Source organism: Somniosus microcephalus, chromosome 10, assembly GCF_052327205.1.
Source record: "Somniosus microcephalus isolate GS21.2 chromosome 10, FLI_Smic_1.0, whole genome shotgun sequence".
In the NCBI taxonomy this organism is placed as follows: Eukaryota; Metazoa; Chordata; class Chondrichthyes; order Squaliformes; family Somniosidae; genus Somniosus; species Somniosus microcephalus.
The window spans coordinates 225,191,962-225,213,340 of record NC_140996.1 but is presented as its reverse complement, the minus strand read 5'-3'; the positions used below and the strand labels follow the sequence as shown (position 1 = coordinate 225,213,340).

Below are 21,379 nucleotides of genomic sequence, written 5' to 3'. Positions count from 1 at the left end.
ATGAGGGAGAAAGGAATAGAGGGTTATGCTGATAGAGTTAGATGAGGAAAGACGGGAGGAGGCTCGAGTGGAGCATAAACACCGGCATGGACTGGTTGGGCCGAATGGCTTGTTTCTGTGCTGTATTATCCTGTGAAAAGGGAATGTCCAGTGTTAGATGCATCTCTCTATAAAGTGGCAGGGTGGGGAATACCCAACCCTAATCCACTGCACAAGCCATACAGAGGAATGAGCACCAACAGATTACAGCACAGATGGGCTGAATGGCCGCCTTCTGTGCTGTAAACTTCTATATACATCCCAAGTTCAAGCCTGATTTGCGCAGAATTAGGCTGGTCACAGCCAGGATGGCTGTATGAAACACTACAGTCAGACTCTGCCCCTGGGGTAGGGGAGGAGGGTTTGAGAAAATATACCGGATTCCTGTTCGCTATCCACCGACGCCAACTGGAATGGGATTGTGTGGATGTCGTGCGAGGATGAGATATGGTGGAATAGCCTGCTAATTCCCACTGCCTGGGCCTACACATGAACTTGCATTTCTATAGCGCCTTTCACAACCTCAGGACGTCCCAAAGCGCTTTACAGCTAATGGAGTACTTTTTGAAGTGTAATGTAGGAAACTCAGCAGACAATTTACGCACAGCAAGCTCCCACAAACAGCAGCGTGATAATGACCAGATAATCTGTTTTTAGTGATGTTGATTGAGGGATAAATATTGGCCCCAGGACACCAGGGAGAACTCCCCTGCTCTTCTTCGAAATAGTGCCATAGGATCTTTGACATCCACCTGAGAGAGCAGACGGAGCCTCGGTTTAGAGTCAGAGTGTTATACAGCGCAGAAAGAGGTACTTCGGCCCATCGTGTCCGCGCCGGCCATCAAGCCCTGTCTATTCTAATCCCATTTTCCAGCACTTGGTCCGTAGCCTTGTATGCTATGGCGTTTCAAGTGCTCGTGTAAATGCTTCTTGAATGTTGTGAGGGTTCCTGCCTCTACCACCCTTTCAGGCAGTGAGTTCCAGATTCCAACCACCCTCTGGGTGAAAAAGTTTTTCCTCAAATCCCCTCTAAACCTCCTGCCCCTTACCTTGAATCTATGCCCCCTTGTTATTGACCCCTCTACTAAGGGGAAAAGTTCCCCTCTATCTACGCCCTCATAATTTTGTATACCTCAATCAGGTCCCCCCTCAGCCTTCTCTGCTCTAAGAAAAACAACCCCAGCCTGTCCAGTCTTTCTTCATAGCTGAAGCGCTCCAGCCCAGGTAACATCCTGGTGAATCTCCTCTGCACCCTCTCCAAAGCAATCACATCCTTCCTATAGTGTGGCGACCAGAACTGCACACAGTATTCCAGCTGTGGCCTAACCAGCGTTTTGTACAGCTCCATCATAACCTCCCTGCTCTTATATTTTATGCCTTGGCTAATGAAGGCAAGTATCCCATATGTCTTTTTACCCACCTTATCCACCTGTTCTGCTGCCTTCAGGGATCTATGTACATGCACACCAAGGTCCCTCTGATCCTCTGTCTTTCCTAGGGTCTTACCATTCATTGTGTATTCCCTTGCCTTGTTAGTCCGTCCACAATGCATCAACTCACACTTTTCAGGGTTAAATTCCATTTGCCACTGTTCCGCCCATCTGACCAACCCATCTATATCGTCCTGTAGCCTGAGGCTTCCTGCCTCGCTATTTACCACCCCACCAATTTTCGTGTCATCTGCGAACTTACTGATCATACCTTTTACATTCACATCCAAATCATTAATGTAGACCACAAACAGCAAGGGACCCAGCACCGATCCCTGCGGTACCCCACTGGACACAGGCTTCCTGTCACAAAAACAACCTTCCACCATCACCCTCTGCCTTCTGAAAGTCGGCACCTCCGACAGTGCAGCGCTCCCTCAGCACTGCGCTGGGAGTGTCAGCCTAGATTTTTGTGCTCAAGTCTCTGGAGTGGGACTAGGAACCCACAACCTCCTGACTGAGGCGAGTGTGCTACCCACTGAGCCACGGCTGATACCAAAAACATCCACTTAGGAGAGATGCTGGGGGCAGCTAGTATTCATGGGCCTGTACCACTTAAGGATAGGAAACTGGTGGTGGTGGGGGGGGGGGACTGCAGACTGTAGGAAACTGATGCAGATTGCACTGTACCCTATAACATCAGCATTCTAAGGAGGATCTTTACTGGAGTTACATCAGTCGTGAGTTGCATGAGCCTATGAATAGCAGAAATGTGAATCCAGCCTTTAGACCAAACAATCGCCCATTTACTCTTTCACACAAGAGCTATTGTTAACGAACTGTACCGGCAGCACGGATTCCAAGAGCAAGGCACCACCCCAATCTCCTCTTTCTCTGTGAAAATGGGCCCATCAAAGATCTCTGCCTCTAGCAAAGGGCTGCCGGAAACATTTATGCATCCAATGCATACGCTGGGAGCCGAGACGCTGCAAGTGGCACTGCCTGTGTCTTCACTAGTGACTCCGATTAAAAGCTTCCATTCAGGCAACCATGGTCGTGCAGCGGGCTGCTACTCCTATGCTAGCGGCGCAGGGTCAAGTGGCTGATCGCAGACCAATCATTAAGGAACAATTACAGGAAACTTTGGTTTATCCGGAGGTTGCATGTCCGGAAACCTCGATCTACCGGCAGAAATCAGGAGCCGTTTTGTTAGGTTTTTTTTCTTCTCGTGGCTTTGTTTTCAACAGTCGGGCTCTGGAAAGTCTCTCTGAAGCTGTTGCTAAGCTACAGAGACGCTTCCAAGGTACGGGCCGACTGTTTACAAGCTGTTGCTAAGCAACAGTGTTTGCTGTCAGATACGGAGATGAAAACCTCCATATGCTTCAACATTAACTTTGTATGTCCGGCAGTTTTGATAGATCGGCAACAGCTCGGTCCCGCCGGTGCCGGATATAACAAAGTTTCCTGTATATATAAATAAGTTGACCTCCTGTGGCGTTCTGCACGGGGAGTGAACACCGAGTGTTGTCTTCAGGTGAAGCAGGGATAACTTAACCAGGGTACACAGACTCAAATCTGTCCGGATTTTAAAGCCATACTTTCGGTCCTTATTTTTGTATCAAACATTGATTCGAAATTAAAAACAGAAAATGCTGGAGAAACTCAGGTCAGGCAGCATCTGTGAAGAGAGAAACAGAGTTAACGTTTCAGGTCGATGACCTTTCGTCAGAACTGGACAAAAGCAGGAAATGGAACAGATTTTTAAGCAAGTGTAGTGGCTGGGAAAGGGGGGAGGGGATGAAAGAACAAAAGGGAAGGTCTGAGATAGGATAGAAGGCAGGAGAGGTTAAGAGACATTGAGAGATATTCAAGGCGAGAGGAGATGGTAATGGGACAGGTTAAGGAACAAAGGATGGCTCTAGATGGAGTGTGAATTGCGCTGGCAGAATGAAGGACAGCTGCCATGTGGGAGAGAAGAACAGACACAAACAAAGGTGTGGATAAAAAATATATATAGGTGATAGGGGCCGAGGTTATGATCAGAAATTGTTGAACTCTATGTTGAGTCCGGAAGGCTGAATTTGTTATTTGTAGTTAAATTGTAAAACCTAGGCCAAAAAGGAAAGCAGATTCACCAGTATGATACTGAAGGTAAAAGGGTTAAATTAGGAGGACAAGTTGCACAGACGAGGCTCGTGTTCCCTTCAATATAGAAGATTAAGGGGAGATCTTATTGAGGTGTTTGAGGTGATTAAAGGATAGACAGATAGATAGATAGATAGAAAGAAACCATTCCCTCTGGTGGGAGAGTTCAGAACAAGGGGGGGGCAGAACCTTAAAGTTAGAGCCAGGCCGTTCAGGGCCGATGTCAGGAAGCACTTCTTCACACACAGGGGAGTGGAAATCTGGAAAACTCTCCCCGCACAAAGCTGTCTGTGCAACTTGTCCTCCTAATTGAACCCTTTTAGCCTCGGTATCATACTGGTGAATCTGCTTTCCTTTTTGGCCAAGGTTTTACAATTTAACTACAAATAACAATTTCAAATCAATGTTGGATACAAAAATAAGTATGGCTTTAAAATCCAGACAGATTTGCGTCTGTGTGCCCTGGTTAAATTATCCCTGCTTCACCTGAAGACAACACTCGGTGTTCACTCCCTGTGCAGAACGTCGCAGGAGGTCAACTTATTTTTATTATAATTGAAAATTCAAAACTGAGATTGACGGATTGTTGTTGGGCAAGGGTATTAAGTGATACGGAACCAGGCCGGGTCGGTGGAGTTAAAATACAGATCAGCCATGTTCCAATTGAATGGCGGAACAGGCTCGAGGGGCTGAATGGCCTCCTCCTGTTCCTATGTTTTAGGGTTGGTTGAAACACAAGAGTTTCTCTGCAGTACAGGCCGATGAGTTTAAAGACTCAAAACTGAGGCACCACCGTGCCACCACAGTCAGGGCAAAATTATGAGGGGCCTAGATCGAGTGGATAGGAAGGATCTATTTTCCTGAGCAGAGAGGTCAATAACCAGGGGGCAGAGATTTAAAGTAATTGGTGGAAGGATTAGAGGGGAGTTGAGGAGAACTTTTTTCACCCAGAGGGTGGTGGGGGTCTGGAACTCACTGCCTGAAAGGGTGGTAGAGGCAGAAACCCCTAAACACATTTTAAAAGTACTTGGATATGCACTCGAAGTGCCGTAACCTACAGGGCTACGGACCAAGAGCTGGACAGTGGGATTAGGCCGGAGAGCTCTTTTCCAGCCGGCGCAGACATGATGAGCCGAGTGGCCTCCTTCTGTGCCGTAAATGTCAACGATTCTGTGACTCTTTGAGGAAGGTTGCACAGTAATTTTCATTATGAACATGGACACAGCAATTGACAGTTTGACAAGAACTTGACAAGAAAGATTGTGTCGACAGGATGCAAGTGCAGATTTGTAATATATTATGTTGATAGGGTGCGATGAAGTAATGTGGGAGGGGGGTTGCGAAATGCGCAAAGCAGCAATAAGCCGCTATGGTGGGGTAGCGGTTGTGCTGCTGGAGTAGTAATCCAGAGAGCGCGAGTTCAAACCCCTACCAGGACTGTCGGAGAAATTCAATTCAATTTTAAAAAGCTGGGATCAGTAAAAGTGACCGCCAAGCGGCCGGACTGTCGAAAAACCCACTAATAGGGAATGAGGCCTCCCGCCCTGGTCTATATGTGACTCCAGTCCCACACTAATGTGGTTGGCTCTCAACTCTCTGCTGAAGTGGCCTAGCAAGCGATTCAGAAAGAGGGCCCACCACCACAGCTCTCGGGATGGGCAATAAATGTCAGCCCTGCCCGTATCACGAGAATGAACAATAAAAATAAAGCTTACATCAAACTTCTTAACCTCTATAATCATAGAATAGTACAGCACAGAAAGCGGCCATTCGGCCCATCGAGTCTGCCGGCTCTTTCGAAGAGCAATCCAGTTAGTCCCACCCCCCCGCTCATTCCCCATATCCCTGCAATTTCCTCCTCTTCAGGTATTTATCCAATTCTCTTTTGAAGGCTACTATTGAATCTGTATGTATCCACCGCCCGATCAGGCAGCGCATTCCAAATCCTAACCACTTGCTTCATTAAGAGGGTTTTCCGCACAACGCCTCTGGTTCTTTTGCCAATCTGGAAACAAAACATGAACGAAGACATCTCTGACACACTACCTAAAGGAACTGCCCACCCCAGCCCCTCTCCCCACACGGGCTGCCCTCTCCCCACCACCCCTGCTCTTTGCCTCAGCCCAGGGCATTCTCCCTCTCGTGTTGTCCCCTCCTTCACAGCCACCCCATTTCAGCCCCTTTCCCTCTGCCCAATCCCTCGCCGAACCTTTCCCTCTCTCTCTCCACCTGCCCCAGACCCCACTGTCACCTTCTGTCTTTCTCCCCCACCGTTTTTCTCTCCCCAGTCTCTCTCTTCCCCCGTCTCTCTCTCTCCCCAGTCTCTCTCTCGCCCCCCCAGTCTCTCTCTTCCCCCCCCCCAGTCTCTCTCTTCCCCCCCCAGTCTCTCTCTCCCCCGTCTCTCTCTCTCCCCCCCAGTCTCTCTCTCCCCCCCCAGTCTCTCTCTCCCCCCCAGTCTCTCTCTCCCCCCCCAGTCTCTCTCTCCCCCCCGTCTCTCTCTCTCCCCCCAAGTCTCTCTCTCTCTCCCCCTCGTCTCTCTCTCTCCCCCTCGTCTCTCTCTCCCCCCCGTCTCTCCCCCCCCCGTCTCTCTCTCTCCCCCCGTCTCTCTCTCCCCCCCCAGTCTCTCTCTCTCTCTCTCCCTCCCCCCAGTCTCTCTCTCTCCCCCCGTCTCTCTCTCCCCCGTCTCTCTCTCTCTCGCCCCCCCGTCTCTCTCTCCCCCCCGTCTCTCTCTCTCTCCCCCCCGTCTCTCTCTCTCTCTCCCCCCCCGTCTCTCTCTCTCTCTCCCCCCCCGTCTCTCTCTCTCCCCCCGTCTCTCTCTCTCTCCCCCCCAGTCTCTCGCTCTCTCCCCCCCAGTCTCTCGCTCTCTCCCCCCAGTCTCTCGCTCTCTCCCCCCCGTCTCTCTCTCTCTCCCCCCCGTCTCTCTCTCTCTCCCCCCCGTCTCTCTCTCTCTCCCCCCCCAGTCTCTCGCTCTCTCCCCCCCAGTCTCTCGCTCTCTCCCCCCAGTCTCTCGCTCTCTCCCCCCCGTCTCTCTCTCTCCCCCCCGTCTCTCTCTCTCCCCCCCCGTCTCTCTCTCTCTCCCCCCCAGTCTCTCTCTCTCTCCCCCCTGTCTCTCTCTCCCCCCCCCGGTCTCTCTCTCTCTCCCCCCCGTCTCTCTCTCTCTCTCCCCCCCGTCTCTCTCTCTCTCCCCCGTCTCTCTCTCTCCCCCCGTCTCTCTCTCTCTCTCTCCCCCCCAGTCTCTCTCTCTCTCTCCCTCCCCCAGTCTCTCCCTCCCCCCGTCTCTCTCTCTCTCTCCCTCCCTCCCCCGTCTCTCTCTCTCTCTCCCTCCCTCCCCCCGTCTCTCTCTCTCTCTCCCTCCCTCCCTCCCCCCGTCTCTCTCTCTCCCTCCCTCCCCCCGTCTCTCTCTCTCCCTCCCTCCCTCCGTCTCTCTCTCTCCCTCCCTCCCTCCGTCTCTCTCTCTCTCCCTCCCCCGTCTCTCTCTCTCTCCCTCCCCCCGTCTCTCTCCCTCCCCCCGTCTCTCTTTCTCTCCCTCCCCCCGTCTCTCTCTCTCTCTCCCTCCCCCCGTCTCTCTCTCTCTCCCTCCCCCCGTCTCTCTCCCTCTCCCTCCCCCCGTCTCTCTCCCTCTCCCCCCGTCTCTCTCCCTCTCCCCCGTCTCTCTCCCTCTCCCCCGTCTCTCTCTCTCCCTCCCCCCGTCTCTCTCTCTCCCTCCCCCCGTCTCTCTCTCTCTCCCTCCCCCCGTCTCTCTCTCTCTCCCTCCCCCCGTCTCTCTCTCTCTCCCTCCCTCCCCCGTCTCTCTCTCTCTCCCTCCCTCCCCCCGTCTCTCTCTCTCCCTCCCTCCCCCCGTCTCTCTCTCTCTCCCTCCCTCCCCCCGTCTCTCTCTCTCCCTCCCCCCGTCTCTCTCTCTCTCCCTCCCCCCGTCTCTCTCTCTCTCCCTCCCCCCGTCTCTCTCTCTCTCCCTCCCCCCGTCTCTCTCTCTCTCCCTCCCCCCGTCTCTCTCTCTCTCCCTCCCCCCGTCTCTCTCTCTCCCTCCCCCCGTCTCTCTCTCTCCCTCCCCCGTCTCTCTCTCTCTCCCTCCCCCCGTCTCTCTCTCTCCCTCCGTCTCTCTCCCTCTCCCCCCGTCTCTCTCCCTCCCCGTCTCTCTCCCTCCCCGTCTCTCTCTCTCCCTCCCCCCGTCTCTCTCTCTCCCTCCCCCCGTCTCTCTCTCTCCCTCCCCCGTCTCTCTCTCTCTCCCTCCCCCCGTCTCTCTCTCTCTCCCTCCCCCCGTCTCTCTCTCTCTCCCTCCCCCCGTCTCTCTCTCTCTCTCCCTCCCCCCGTCTCTCTCTCTCTCCCCCCGTCTCTCTCTCTCTCCCTCCCCCCGTCTCTCTCTCTCTCTCCCTCCCCCGTCTCTCTCTCTCTCTCCCTCCCCCGTCTCTCTCTCTCTCTCCCTCCCCCCCGTCTCTCTCTCTCCCTCCCCCGTCTCTCTCTCTCCCTCCCCGTCTCTCTCCCTCTCCCCCGTCTCTCTCTCTCCCTCCCCCCGTCTCTCTCTCTCCCTCCCCCCGTCTCTCTCTCTCTCCCTCCCTCCCCCGTCTCTCTCTCTCTCCCTCCCTCCCCCGTCTCTCTCTCTCTCCCTCCCTCCCCCGTCTCTCTCTCTCCCTCCCTCCCCCGTCTCTCTCTCTCCCTCCCCCCGTCTCTCTCTCTCTCCCTCCCCCCGTCTCTCTCTCTCTCCCTCCCCCCGTCTCTCTCTCTCTCCCTCCCCCCGTCTCTCTCTCTCTCCCTCCCCCCGTCTCTCTCTCTCTCCCTCCCCCCGTCTCTCTCTCTCCCTCCCCCGTCTCTCTCTCTCTCCCTCCCCCGTCTCTCTCTCTCTCCCTCCCCCCGTCTCTCTCTCTCCCTCTCCCCCCGTCTCTCTCCCTCTCCCCCCGTCTCTCTCCCTCCCCGTCTCTCTCTCTCCCTCCCCCCGTCTCTCTCTCTCCCTCCCCCCGTCTCTCTCTCTCTCCCTCCCCCCGCCTCTCTCTCTCTCTCCCTCCCCCCGTCTCTCTCTCTCTCCCCCCGTCTCTCTCTCTCTCCCTCCCCCCGTCTCTCTCTCTCTCTCCCTCCCCCGTCTCTCTCTCTCTCTCCCTCCCCCCCGTCTCTCTCTCTCCCTCCCCCGTCTCTCTCTCTCCCTCCCCCGTCTCTCTCTCTCTCCCTCCCCCCGTCTCTCTCTCTCTCCCTCCCCCGTCTCTCTCTCTCTCCCTCCCCCCCGTCTCTCTCTCTCTCCCTCCCCCCGTCTCTCTCTCTCCCTCCCCCCGTCTCTCTCTCTCTCCCTCCCCCCGTCTCTCTCTCTCCCTCCCCCCGTCTCTCTCTCTCCCTCCCCCCGTCTCTCTCTCTCTCCCTCCCCCCGTCTCTCTCTCTCCCTCCCCCCGTCTCTCTCTCTCTCCCTCCCCCCGTCTCTCTCTCTCTCCCTCCCCCCGTCTCTCTCTCTCTCTCCCTCCCCCCGTCTCTCTCTCTCCCTCCCCCCGTCTCTCTCTCCCTCCCCCCCGTCTCTCTCTCTCCCTCCCCCCGTCTCTCTCTCTCCCTCCCCGTCTCTCTCTCCCTCCCCGTCTCTCTCTCTCCCTCCCCCCGTCTCTCTCTCTCCCTCCCCCCGTCTCTCTCTCTCCCTCCCCCCGTCTCTCTCTCTCCCTCCCCCCGTCTCTCTCTCTCCCTCCCCCCGTCTCTCTCTCTCCCTCCCCCCGTCTCTCTCTCTCCCTCCCCCCGTCTCTCTCTCTCCCTCCCCCCGTCTCTCTCTCTCTCCCTCCCCCAGTCTCTCTCTCTCCCCTCCCCGTCTCTCTCTCCCCTCCCCCAGTCTCTCTCTCCCCTCCCCGTCTCTCTCTCTCTCCCCTCCCCCAGTCTCTCTCTTTCTCCCCTCCCCGTCTCTCTCTCTCTCCCCTCCCCCAGTCTCTCTCTTTCTCCCCTCCCCCAGTCTCTCTTTCTCCCTCCCCCAGTCTCTCTCTTTCTCCCTCCCCCAGTCTCTCTCCCTAGTCTCTCTCTACCCCCCCAGTCTCTCTCTCTCCCCCCGTCTCTCTCTCTCTCCCCCCCCCCAGTCTCTCTCTCCCCCAGTCTCTCTCTCTCTCTCCCCAGTCTCTCACCTCTCGGCGATGTACAGGGTGCCGGTGCCCAGCCCCTCGCCGTCCAGCACAGCCCCTCGCCGTCCAGCACCGCCGCGGTCTCGGCCTGCTGAAGCCGGACCCCCTGGGCCGGGGGCGGGAAGCACCTCAGCAACACCATCGGGCGGCGGCGGACAGACAATCGGCAGCAAAACTGGCTCCGCCCGGGGGCTGCAGACACTCCGGCGACAGGCCCAGTCCCCGGAGCCCGACTCGCCTCAGCGCTGCATGCGGCTCCCGCCCTCCCAACACAGCGCCCCCGCGCCCCGGAGGGATCATTACACCCGCTCAGCACAGCGCCCCCGCGGCCCGGAGGGATCATTACACCCGCCCAATACAGCGCCCCCACGGCCCGGAGGGCTCATTACATCCGCCCAACACAGCGCCCCCACGGCCCGGAGGGATCATTACACCCGCCCAACACAGCGTCCCCACGGCCCGGAGGGCTCATTACACCCGCCCAACACAGCGCCCCCACGGCCCGGAGGGCTCATTACACCCGCCCAACACAGCGCCCCCGCGGCCCGGAGGGATCATTACACCCGCTCAACACAGCGCCCCCGCGGCCCGGAGGGATCATTACATCCGCTCAACACAGCGCCCCCACGGGCCGGAGGGATCATTACACACGCTCAACACAGCGCCCCCACGGGCCGGAGGGATCATTACACACGCTGAACACAGCGCCCCCATGGCCCGGAGGGATCATTACACCCGCCCAACACAGCGCCCCCGCGGCCCGGAGGGATCATTACACCCGCCCAACACAGCGCCCCCGGGGCCCGGAGGGATCATTACACGCGCTCAGCACAGCGCCCCCACGGCCCGGAGGGATCATTACACCCGCCTAATACAGCGCCCCCGCGGCCCGGAGGGATCATTACACCCGCTGAGCACAGCGCCCCCACGGCCCGGAGGGATCATTACACCCGCTCAACGCAGCGCCCCCACGGCCCGGAGGGATCATTATACCCGCCCAGTACAGCACCCCCGCGGCCTGGAGGGATCATTACACCCGCCCAACACAGCGCCCCCACGGCCCGGAGATATCATTACACCCGCCCACAGCGCCCCCACGGCCCGGAGGGATCATTATACCCGCCCAGTACAGCGCCCCCACGGCCCGGAGGAATCACTACACCCGCCCAACACAGCGCCACCACGGCCCGGAGATATCATTACACCCGCGGATTGAGAGCCTGGGCGCGGCTGGGCCTGGTTGCTAAGCGCGGCCCTTAGCAACCGGGTGCGAGCTGGAGCCTGCGGACCGAGTGACAAGAAAATAGCTGGAGAATGAGCCACCAATGCCGGCGGAGCCGCGGTGTGAGGGCCCTTTAGTCCTCCCGCACATCAATAAGCTGCAGGAATTGGTGTGCGGGCGGTTCGGGCTGTCCCAGCACCAACAGGTCAACGTGCACCCTGAGCATTGTCGCAAGGCCACACCCAGGCCAAATGTAAATGCACAGAGGCTTTATTTAAGCTGCTTGGTCCCCAGCAGGAGGTGTCTTGTCAGTTTGAGGTCCTCCCTGGGAGTGACAGCCAAGCAGCAGATCTCATCTGCCCTCCCTCCTGGTAAGTTGTATAAAACTTCTTAGGTAGTCCCTCGGAACCGAGGATGACTTGCTTCCACACTAAAAATGAGTTCTCAGGTGACTGGTGAGTCCAATGCGGGACCTACAGTCTCTGTCACAGGTGGGGCAGACGCTGGTTGAAGGGGTGGGTGGGGTGCTTGGGTTGACGTGCGCTCCTTGCGCTTGGCTTCCGCTTGCTCCCGGCGAAGAGACTCGAGGTGTTCGGCGCCGTCCCGGATGCTTCTCCTCCACTTTGTGTGGTCTTGGGCCAGGGATTCCCAGTGTTATGTCTTCTAGCGCTCGTAGTGCTTTGTAAAGATGCCTCTGGACTCGGTAGTTTGTAATTATAAACTACTGTTTTATTTGAGTTGTAATGGCTGCCTGCTGCATGGTGCGGGGTGATATTTCCAAGTGCCCTGTGCGGCGCCTGCGCACTACTTTCCCAGCATCGTAGTGCTGCTACACTTGATTTGAGTGTTAGTACACTTGTACAATGTAGTCCCAACATAACTATGTAACATCCCTCTTTCCCAACAAAACTAATTACATCAATTTTTCTATTTTACAATGTTTCCAGTTGAATAACGTTAACAAAATACAGAACGTGAGCTTTCTTTGCTCAATTTATATACAGATATTTGTCCATGTTGTTTTACTGTTCTGTGCGAATTATAATTGTCTTTATAATTATTCACGATACCGCTCAGGTGGTTGTATGTTACTCCTCCATCTTGTGGACTTGGCTGTAACTATTCCTTTCTGCGGTGTTTTGGTGTGTTCATTTCTTGTTGCCGGTGCTGTCGTGTTTGGCTCTGGAGAGTGCATGTTTGCAGTTGTTGTATTTGAGGTGTTTGTTTCTGGCGTTATATTGTTTTCCGTGTCTGGTACCGTAACTGCTGTTAATGTTGTCCGTTGTTTGACAGCTTCAGGTGAGGGTCTGATATGGATCCTGTTTCGCCTGTATTGGTTTCCAGGTTCTGTCTCTACCAAGTAAGATCTTGGAGTATCAGTTTTTCCAATAACCTTGGCTGGACTCCATGTTCTCAACAACGGATCTTGTATATGCACTGATTGCCCATTTAGCAGCTCCGGTAGTGGTTTTGCATGCTTATTATAGTGTGTGCTCCCCGTAGCTTGTGTTTCCATCAGCTTCTGCCGAACGTCCTCTTGGTCCTGGGGAGGATATACCTTTGCTGGTAGAGTTGTTTTGTATTTTCTACCGTTTAGTAGTTCTGCTGGTGATTTCGAGTCTGCTCTCAAAGGTGTCAATCTGATTGCCAAAAGGGCGAGGTCTTGGTCTTCTCCCATCTCCTTGCTTTTAATGAGAGCTCTTTTGATTGTTTGGATCTGTCTTTCAATAAATCCGTGTCCCCTTGGGTAATGTGGGGATGAGGTAATTATTTTAAATCCGTATTTTCCAGCCAGTGCTCTGAATTCGCTGGAGGTGAATTGTGTCCCATTGTCGCAGATGACCTTCTCTGGGATACCTTGTTCTGCGAATAAGTTTTTCGCAATTTTTGTGATTGTTGTGGCTCTCATGTCGTTTATCCTTCTGACAAAAGGAAATTTTGAGTAGTAGTCTGCTGCTATGATGTACCACTCCTGGTTGCACAGGAACAGATCTGTTCCGACCGTGTGCCATGGTCTCGAGGGTACTTCCATTTGAATCATCTCCTCCTTCTGCTGTGTGTTTCGGTATTTCTGGCATATGCAGCATGTGGAGACCATTTGTTCTATGCTTTTGTACATGCCTATCCAGTACACAGCTGATCTGGCTCTTAGTTTACATTTCTCCATCCCCATATGGCCTTGGTGTATTAAGCGGAGAAGTTCCGTTTGCATCGTTTTTGGTATTATGATTCTTGAGCCAGCAAGGAGAACACCGTCCTCCACCGAGATGTCGTCTCTGATTGTCCAGTACTGTCGGATTTGGTTTTGGACCTGCTGGATCTTCTCCGGCCACCCCTGTATTACCTGTTGCATGAGTAGTAGCAACTCCTCTTCTTTACCAGCCTCCTCTTGAATTTGGCTAAGCTTTGTGGGAGTAACATTTACGAGGTGGTGTATTTTTACCACGTTGTCCAAGGCTTTGTCGTGGATTTTGATAATCGGGAGGCAGTACTGTGTGGCGGGGGCAGGTTGGTAGAGGACTTTTGTCTTACGGATGTTTAGTGTAAGGCCCATGCTCTCGTACGCTTCGGTGAAGGTGTTGACGATGGTTTGGAGTTCGACCTCCAAGTGAGTGCAGACGCAAGCATCCCTGATGTAACACAGTCTGACTCTATGACGCAGCATTTTTTTCTTTACTATAAGGACGGAAGTCTTGTTTTCAAACCCCCTCCCTGTCTCTCTAACCTCCTCCAGCACCCCCCCCCCCCCCCGATATCTGCGCTCCCCCAATTCTGGCCTCGGTCCAGAGCGCTCTTATACCGTGCGAGGCTCTGTGGGCAATTGCGTGTCATCATCGCCTTGCTGTTTGTGGGAGCTTGCTGTGTGCAAATTGTCTGCCGTGCTTCCCACGTTACAACAGCGATGACAGTTCAAAAAGTACTTCATTGTCTGTGAAGCGCTTTGGGGCGTCCTCAGGCCGTGAAAGGCGCTGGAGAAATGCAAGTATTTTTCTTTGAGCATCCCTGATTTTAATCGCTCCACCATTGGTGGTCGTGTCTTCAGCTGCCTGGCACCTAAGATTTGGAATTCCCTCCCTAAACCTCTCCGCCTCTCTTTCCTCCTTTTTAAGACGCTCCTTAAAACCTACCTCTTCGGCCAAGCTTTTGGTCACCTGTCCAAATATCTCTGTGTGTGGCTCGGTGTCAAATTTCTGTCTGATAATCGCTCCTGTGAAGCGCCTTGGGATGTTTTACTATGTTAAAGGCGCTGTATAAATACAAGTAGTTGTGAATCAGAATTTCAGCAGCATGTTGTGCACTGTGCTAGCTTCTTTCTCAAAGGCGATGCGAGGAAAAAAAGTTTTACGCAGCGAGTGGTTAGGATCTGGAATGCACTGTCTGAGAGGGTGGTGGAGGCAGATTCAATCACGGCTTTCAAAAGAGAATTGGATAAGCACCTGAAGGAAAAACATTTGCAGGGCTACGGGGAAAGGGCGGGGGAGTGGGACTAGCTGAAGTGCTCTTGCAGAGAGCCGGCACGGGCTCGACGGGCTGAATGGCCTCCTTCTGTGCTGTAACCAGTCTATGATTCTACCTCTCTCTCCTCCTTTAAGGCTCTTCTTAAAACCTACCTCTTAGACTAAGCTTTTGGTCGTCGTCGTACGTGTCTTCACACTGTTCCCTTTGGGGAACTGTATGAAATGGTGGAAGGATTTCTGGCCGCGATTAACGCTCCTTCCGTGACCGTAACCATCTTCGTACCAGCCATTAGGGTGGTTAGTCCTATGGCAGGAGGGTTTTACGGGCTCCCACAACCCATATGAGGGGGGGGGCACCCACACCCACGGACGCAAGTATCTCGCTGGATGTCAACCCAGAATTTCGAGCCGGAGCTCCGACTCCACTTGCCGGGACTGTCTGGAGCGGGGTTCGAAACCCTACGCCTTCTGGCCCAGCGGCGGGGATGCTACCGCTACGCCAAAGGCCCACTCCCAGCTTTTGGTCATCTGTCCTAATATCTCCTTAAGTGGATCGTTGTCAAATATTGTCTGATAATGCTCCTGTGAAGTGCCTTGGGGTGTTTTACTACGTTAAAGGCGTTATAGAAAGACAAGTTGTTGTTGTATCATGTAATATACAACATTTCAGTCTATTATCGGTGCATTAATGGGTTATCACTGTCCTTTTAAGGCCACAAAGTCCAAATGCTGTGAAGTGAACACTGGGTGAGTTCATGCCTAGGCCAGTTTGGGGGGGGGGGGCGGGCGGGGCGGGCAGTGGGTGGGGGATATTGAGGTGATGGGATTAATGTGCCTCTTTGGGGGGGGGGGGGGCAGTGGGTGGGGGATATTGAGGTGATGGGATTAATGTGCCTCTGGCATATTGTTGCTGGAGAGTTTGTCTGTAGATTCCAAATGTTTGCCTTTATTTTATACATTTCAAAAGTACTTAATTAGTTATAAAATGCTTTGGGACATCCTGAGGTCGTGAAAGGCGCTATATGAATACAAGTCTTTTACGGCTTCTCAGCATTGGTCTTGAACCGTCAAGAGAATTATGAAATATAACGCTAAGATCCTTTGCTTTCTCAACTGATTTAAGTTCTGTTCCTTGGTGTTGGTCCTGCCTACTTGCATTACACCACACCGATCTGGGTTAAATAGCATTTGCAAAAGTTTGGCCCATTCTCCCAGCACATTTTAAATCTGCTTGAAGAAATGTGTTCTCTTCCATCGTCCTAACACTTGTACACTTTCACCAAAGTTTTACCTGCTTCCTCCTGTTCTCTGTCCTTTCCTCTTCTTGTACTTTCTTCTTGTTTTCATTCTATATCTTGTTATTATTCATTCTTTGCAACAGGCTGTTTTTAAAAAAAAAGCATACGGGATCCTGGGCTTTATAAATAGAGGCACAGCGTACAAAAGTGAGGAAGTTGTGCCAAACCCTTTATGAAACACTGGCCTCAGCTGGAGTATTGTGTCCGATTCTGGGCGCCACGCTTTAGGAAAGATGTCCAGGCAACGGTGCAGAGGAGATTTACTGGAATGGTCCCAGGGATGAAGGACTTCAGTTAAGTGGCGAGACTAGAAAAGCTGGGGTGTTTCTTCTTAGAGCTGAGGAGCAATGTAATAGAGAGGTTCAAAATCATGTAGGGTTTTGATAGAGTACAGGAAACTCTTTTTATTATCCGGCACCGACGGGACCGGCGTGTTGCCGGTTTATCAAAATTTCTGGATGACGGAGAGGGTTATCTACCGAGGTTATTTTTAACAAAGAAAAATAAAAAAATCAAGAAATGTGCAGTATACAGTAATTGGGCACTCACCTACAGAATGTTGTGTTAAATGGATGGTGGAAGATGCTTGATTAAGTACAGTACTGCCAGTTGAGGGTAATCCATAACTCTTTAATTACTTAACAGTAAAACAAAACTTATAAACGACTGTACAGTACAGTATAAAGTACAGTGGTTGACTGTACACTTATTCCAAGTCAGCTGGTTCATCAGGAATATCCATGTCAGCTGGGTCATCAGGATCATGCACTTCAACAGATTCTTCAGGCACTTCCACTGCTTCAACTCTTTTGGAAGCTTTCCTAAACATGTCCCGGATGTCTGCTTGCTTAGTGGACTCTTGCCCTCGTTGTAGAAAGGTGGAATGCAGAATATGGAGGTGCATAACTTCTTGGGCAGAGTAGCAAGGATGCCTTTCAGCAAATCTGAGGAATGAAGCAAATCCTTCTGCAGCTTTAGCCCAAGAAATCATCTTCTCTTCAGAAATCTCATCCTCTTCACTTTCCATCTCACTTTCCTTTTCTTTCTTTGGATTCAAAACATTCTCCATTATTTCATCATCACTTAGCATATGCACAACAGCAACTTCTCTATCTGCATCAACCCACCAAAATAAGCCAGTTTCATCGGCATTGTATAGCTGTGCTGGCGACAAATCATGTTGCTGCACAGTCCGATTGAAATAATCGCAGTATTCTTCTGCGACGACGTGATCAGCTGATTTCTTCTCCCCGGAAATATCGAGTCGTCGTATCCCGTGCCGTACCTTAAAGCACGTTAGCCAACCCCCGGAGAAAGCACACTTGTCAGTGAGCTCCATCTTTGCGTAGAAATCCTTCGCTTTTTCGATTAGCATGGGTCCGGAAATCGGAACACCCTCCGAACGCTTAAGAGAAAACCACTCATAAAGCACGGTATCCAGCTCTTCAAGCTTAGGCTTACGAAGCGTATGCCATTTCTCTACACTCTTAGATGTCTCCGAGCTTGAATAAAACTTGAGCAGCTTATCCTTCTGCGATTTGATGTCGTAGATTGTTGACGAACCGATATTGAATTCATTCATAATGTTGATACGCTTCTCTCCCCTTTCTAGTCGTTGGCATATGTCGATTTTCTGTTTTAAAGTTAACACCACTCTCTTCCTTTTGCTTGGACCAACTTTTGGGATTTCCATAATGCAATGTAATGACTACCGGCAGCGCGGGAGAGTCAGACTCCTGATACAGGGGTTTTGAGGTGTTCCGACTTCCGACAGCGCTAGGAAACCGAGTAGTGGCAATTTGGAGAACTACAGGAAACTCTCGTTTAAACGGCACCTAATTATCCGGAATTCTCTAATAACCGGCAAAATTCAGGAGTAGGTTTTGAGGCTTTCGTATACTGTATAATCGTGGCTGTGTAACCGGGTCCCCTGTACCCGTGTGATCGGGGCTCCAGCACTTCTGGCTGTGTGATCGGGGCTCCAGCACTTCTGGCTGTGTGATCGGGGCTCCAGCACTTCTGGCTGTGTGATCGGGGCTCCAGCACTTCCGGCTGTGTGATCGGGGCTCCAGCACTTCCGGCTGTGTGATCGGGGCTCCAGCACTTCCGGCTGTGTGATCGGGGCTCCAGCACTTCCGGCTGTGTGATCGGGGCTCCAGCACTTCTGGCTGTGTGATCGGGGCTCCAGCACTTCTGGCTGTGTGATCGGGGCTCCAGCACTTCTGGCTGTGTGATCGGGGCTCCAGCACTTCTGGCTGTGTGATCGGGGCTCCAGCACTTCCGGCTGTGTGATCGGGGCTCCAGCACTTCCGGCTGTGTGATCGGGGCTCCAGCACTTCCGGCTGTGTGATCGGGGCTCCAGCACTTCCGGCTGTGTGATCGGGGCTCCAGCACTTCCGGCTGTGTGATCGGGGCTCCAGCACTTCCGGCTGTGTGATCGGGGCTCCAGCACTTCCGGCTGTGTGATCGGGGCTCCAGCACTTCCGGCTGTGTGATCGGGGCTCCAGCACTTCCGGCTGTGTGATCGGGGCTCCAGCACTTCCGGCTGTGTGATCGGGGCTCCAGCACTTCCGGCTGTGTGATCGGGGCTCCAGCACTTCCGGCTGTGTGATCGGGGCTCCAGCACTTCCGGCTGTGTGATCGGGGCTCCAGCACTTCCGGCTGTGTGATCGGGGCTCCAGCACTTCCGGCTGTGTGATCGGGGCTCCAGCACTTCCGGCTGTGTGATCGGGGCTCCAGCACTTCTGGCTGTGTGATCGGGGCTCCAGCACTTCCGGCTGTGTGATCGGGGCTCCAGCACTTCCGGCTGTGTGATCGGGGCTCCAGCACTTCCGGCTGTGTGATCGGGGCTCCAGCACTTCCGGCTGTGTGATCGGGGCTCCAGCACTTCCGGCTGTGTGATCGGGGCTCCAGCACTTCCGGCTGTGTGATCGGGGCTCCAGCACTTCTGGCTGTGTGATCGGGGCTCCAGCACTTCCGGCTGTGTGATCGGGGCCCCAGCACTTCTGGCTGTGTGATCGGGGCTCCAGCACTTCTGGCTGTGTGATCGGGGCTCCAGCACTTCTGGCTGTGTGATCGGGGCACCAGTACCTTGGGCCATTGTCACTCCATGTCCCTTCTTCCTTATCCGGAATTTTTCATCAACCGGCACCATCCCGGTCCCGTCGGTGCCGGATACCAAAGAGTTTCCTGTACCCCCACTGACTAACTCGGCCACCGCGGGAGACTCGGACTCTGCAACATTGCCGGTTATTGAGGTGTTGTTTTCGGAGTGAGAATTTTGCCGGTTAATAGAGAATTCTGGATATTTAAGTGCCGTTTAAACAAGAGTTTCCTGTACATAGGGAGATACTGTTTCCACTGGCAGGAGGGCCAGTTACCAGAGGACGTAGATTTAAGATAATTGGCAAAAGAACCAGTGGGGAGATGAGAATTTGTTTTTACGCAGTGAGTTATGATGATCTGGAATGCGCTGCCTGAAAGGACGTTGGAAACAGATTCAATAGTAACTTTCAAAAGGGAATGGGTTATATAGAGTTATACAGCACAGAAAGAGGCCCTTCGGCCCATCGTGTCCACGCTGGCCATCAAACCCTGTCTATTCTAATCCCATTTTCCAGCACTTGGTCCGTAGCCTTGTATGCTACGGCGTTTCAAGTGCTCATCTAAATGCTGCTTGAATGTTGTGAGGGTTCCTGCCTCTACCACCCTTTCAGGCAGTGAGTTCCAGATTCCAACCACCCTCTGGGTGAAAAAGTTTTTCCTCAAATCCCCTCTAAACCTCCTGCCCCTGACGTTGAAACTATGCCCCCTGGTTATTGACCCCTCTACTAAGGGGAAAAGTTCCTTTCTATCTACCCTATCTATGCCCCTCATAATTTTGTACATCTCAATCAGGTCCCCCCCTCAGCCTTCTCTGCTCCAAGGAAAACAACCCCAGCCTGTCCAGTCTCTCTTCATAGCTGAAGTGCTCCAGCCCAGGTAACATCCTGGTGAATCTCCTCTGCACCCTCTCCAATGCAATCACATCCTTCCTATAGTGTGGCGACCAGAACTGCACACAGTATTTCAGCTGTGGCCTAACTAACGTTTTGTACAGCTCCATCATAACCTCCCTGCTCTTATATTCTATGCCTCGGCTAATGAAGGCAAGTATCCCATATGCCTTTTTAACCACCTTAGCTACCTGTCCTGCTGCCTTCAGGGATCTATGTAGATGCACACCAAGGTCCCTCTGATCCTCTGTCCTTCCTAGGGTCCCACCATTCATTGTGTATTCCCTTGCCTTGTTGGTCTTCCCAAAATGCATCACCTCACACTTTTCAGGGTTAAATTCCATTTGCCACTTCTGCCCATCTGACCAACCCGTCAATATCGTCCTGTAGCCTGAGGCTTCCCTCCTCGCTATTTACCACTCCACCAATTTTCGTGTCATCTGCGAACTTACTGATCATACCTCCTACATTCATACCTAAATCATTAATGTACACTACAAACAGCAAAAGACCCAGCACCGATCCCTGCGGTACACCACTGGACACAGGCTTCCAGTCACAAAAACAACCTTCGACCATCACCCTCTGCCTCCTGCCACTAAGCCAATTTTGGATCCAATGTGCCAAATTGCCCTGGATCCCATGGGCTCTTCTTGACCAGTCTCCCATGTGGGACCTTGTCAAAAGCCTTACTGAAATCCATGTATACCACATCAACTGCACTACCCTCATCCACACACCTAGTCAGCCCCTTGAAAAATTCAATCAAATTGGATAGACATGATCTCCCCCTGACAAAGCCATGCTGACTATCCTTGATTAATCATTGCCTCTCCAAGTGGAGACTAATTCTGTCCCTCAGAATTTTTTCCAATAATTTCCCTACCACTGATGTTAGGCTCACTGGCCTGTAATTCCCTGGTTTATCCCTACTACCCTTCTTGAATAATGGCACTACGTTAGCTGTCCTCCAGTCCTCTGGCACCTCCCCTGAGGCCAGAGAGGTTCTGAAAATTTGTGTCGGAGCCCCTGCAATCTCCTCCTTTGCCTCACACAGCAGCCTGGGATACATCTCGTCTGGGCCTGGGGGTTTATCTACTTTTAAGCCTGCTAAAACCGCTAGTACCTCCTCCCTCTCAGTACTAATTTGTTCAAGTATATCACAATCCCCCTGCCTGATTTCTATGCCTACATCGTCCTTCTCCATAGTGAACACAGATGCAAAATATTCATTTAAAACCTCACCTACATCTTCCGGCTCTACACACAGATTGCCACTTTGGTCCCTAATGGACCCTACTCTTTCCCTGGTTATCCTCTTGCCCTTAATATACTATATATACTTGAAAAGGAAACATTTGCAGGGCTATGGGGAAAGCAAGGGATAGTGGGACTAATTGGATGATGGGCTGAATGGCTGTAAGATTCTATGGGGGGAAAAATTGGGTATCACCCATTTTGGGGCGCTAATATCGTCCGGGCCCAAAGTTTAGCGCCCGGTGCTAATTATCGCCTCCAACTGCAAAATTCGCCTCTATCGCCCCCTGGGGGTGATTTGAGCGCTAAATCAGGCGCTACACACCTCTCTTAAGGCGCAAACGTCAGGGAGCGAGGCGCTACCTCAGGACGCTACCGAAGCTCAGGCGATGCCAGTTACCATGGAAGCCAGACAGACTGGCGCCGTCCAGTTCTTAAAGGGGAGGGGCCATCTTGGCTGG

At 53.0% G+C, this 21,379-nt stretch overlaps 2 protein-coding genes across 4 annotated transcripts in view; one reads left to right on the top strand and one right to left on the bottom strand.

The window, feature by feature from the left end:
• The window catches only part of clns1a (chloride channel, nucleotide-sensitive, 1A), a 60,764-nt gene extending 50,837 nt beyond the window's left edge, over nucleotides 1–9,927 (bottom strand). The window contains exon 1 of the mRNA XM_085999673.1: nucleotides 9,692–9,927. The gene's annotated coding sequence lies outside the window, so the exon portion shown is untranslated. The remainder of the gene's footprint in view (nucleotides 1–9,691) is intronic.
• A 944-nt stretch (nucleotides 9,928–10,871) lies between these two features.
• pnpla4 (patatin-like phospholipase domain containing 4) overlaps nucleotides 10,872–21,379 on the top strand; it is a 47,600-nt gene continuing 37,092 nt past the window's right edge. The window contains exon 1 of one of the 3 annotated variants that reach the window (XM_085999669.1): nucleotides 10,872–11,281. In XM_085999669.1, the coding sequence (XP_085855795.1) occupies nucleotides 11,014–11,281 (268 nt within the window). In that variant the 5' untranslated portion in view covers nucleotides 10,872–11,013. The remainder of the gene's footprint in view (nucleotides 11,282–21,379) is intronic. The other 2 variants (XM_085999668.1, XM_085999670.1) reach the window with 2 other exon arrangements.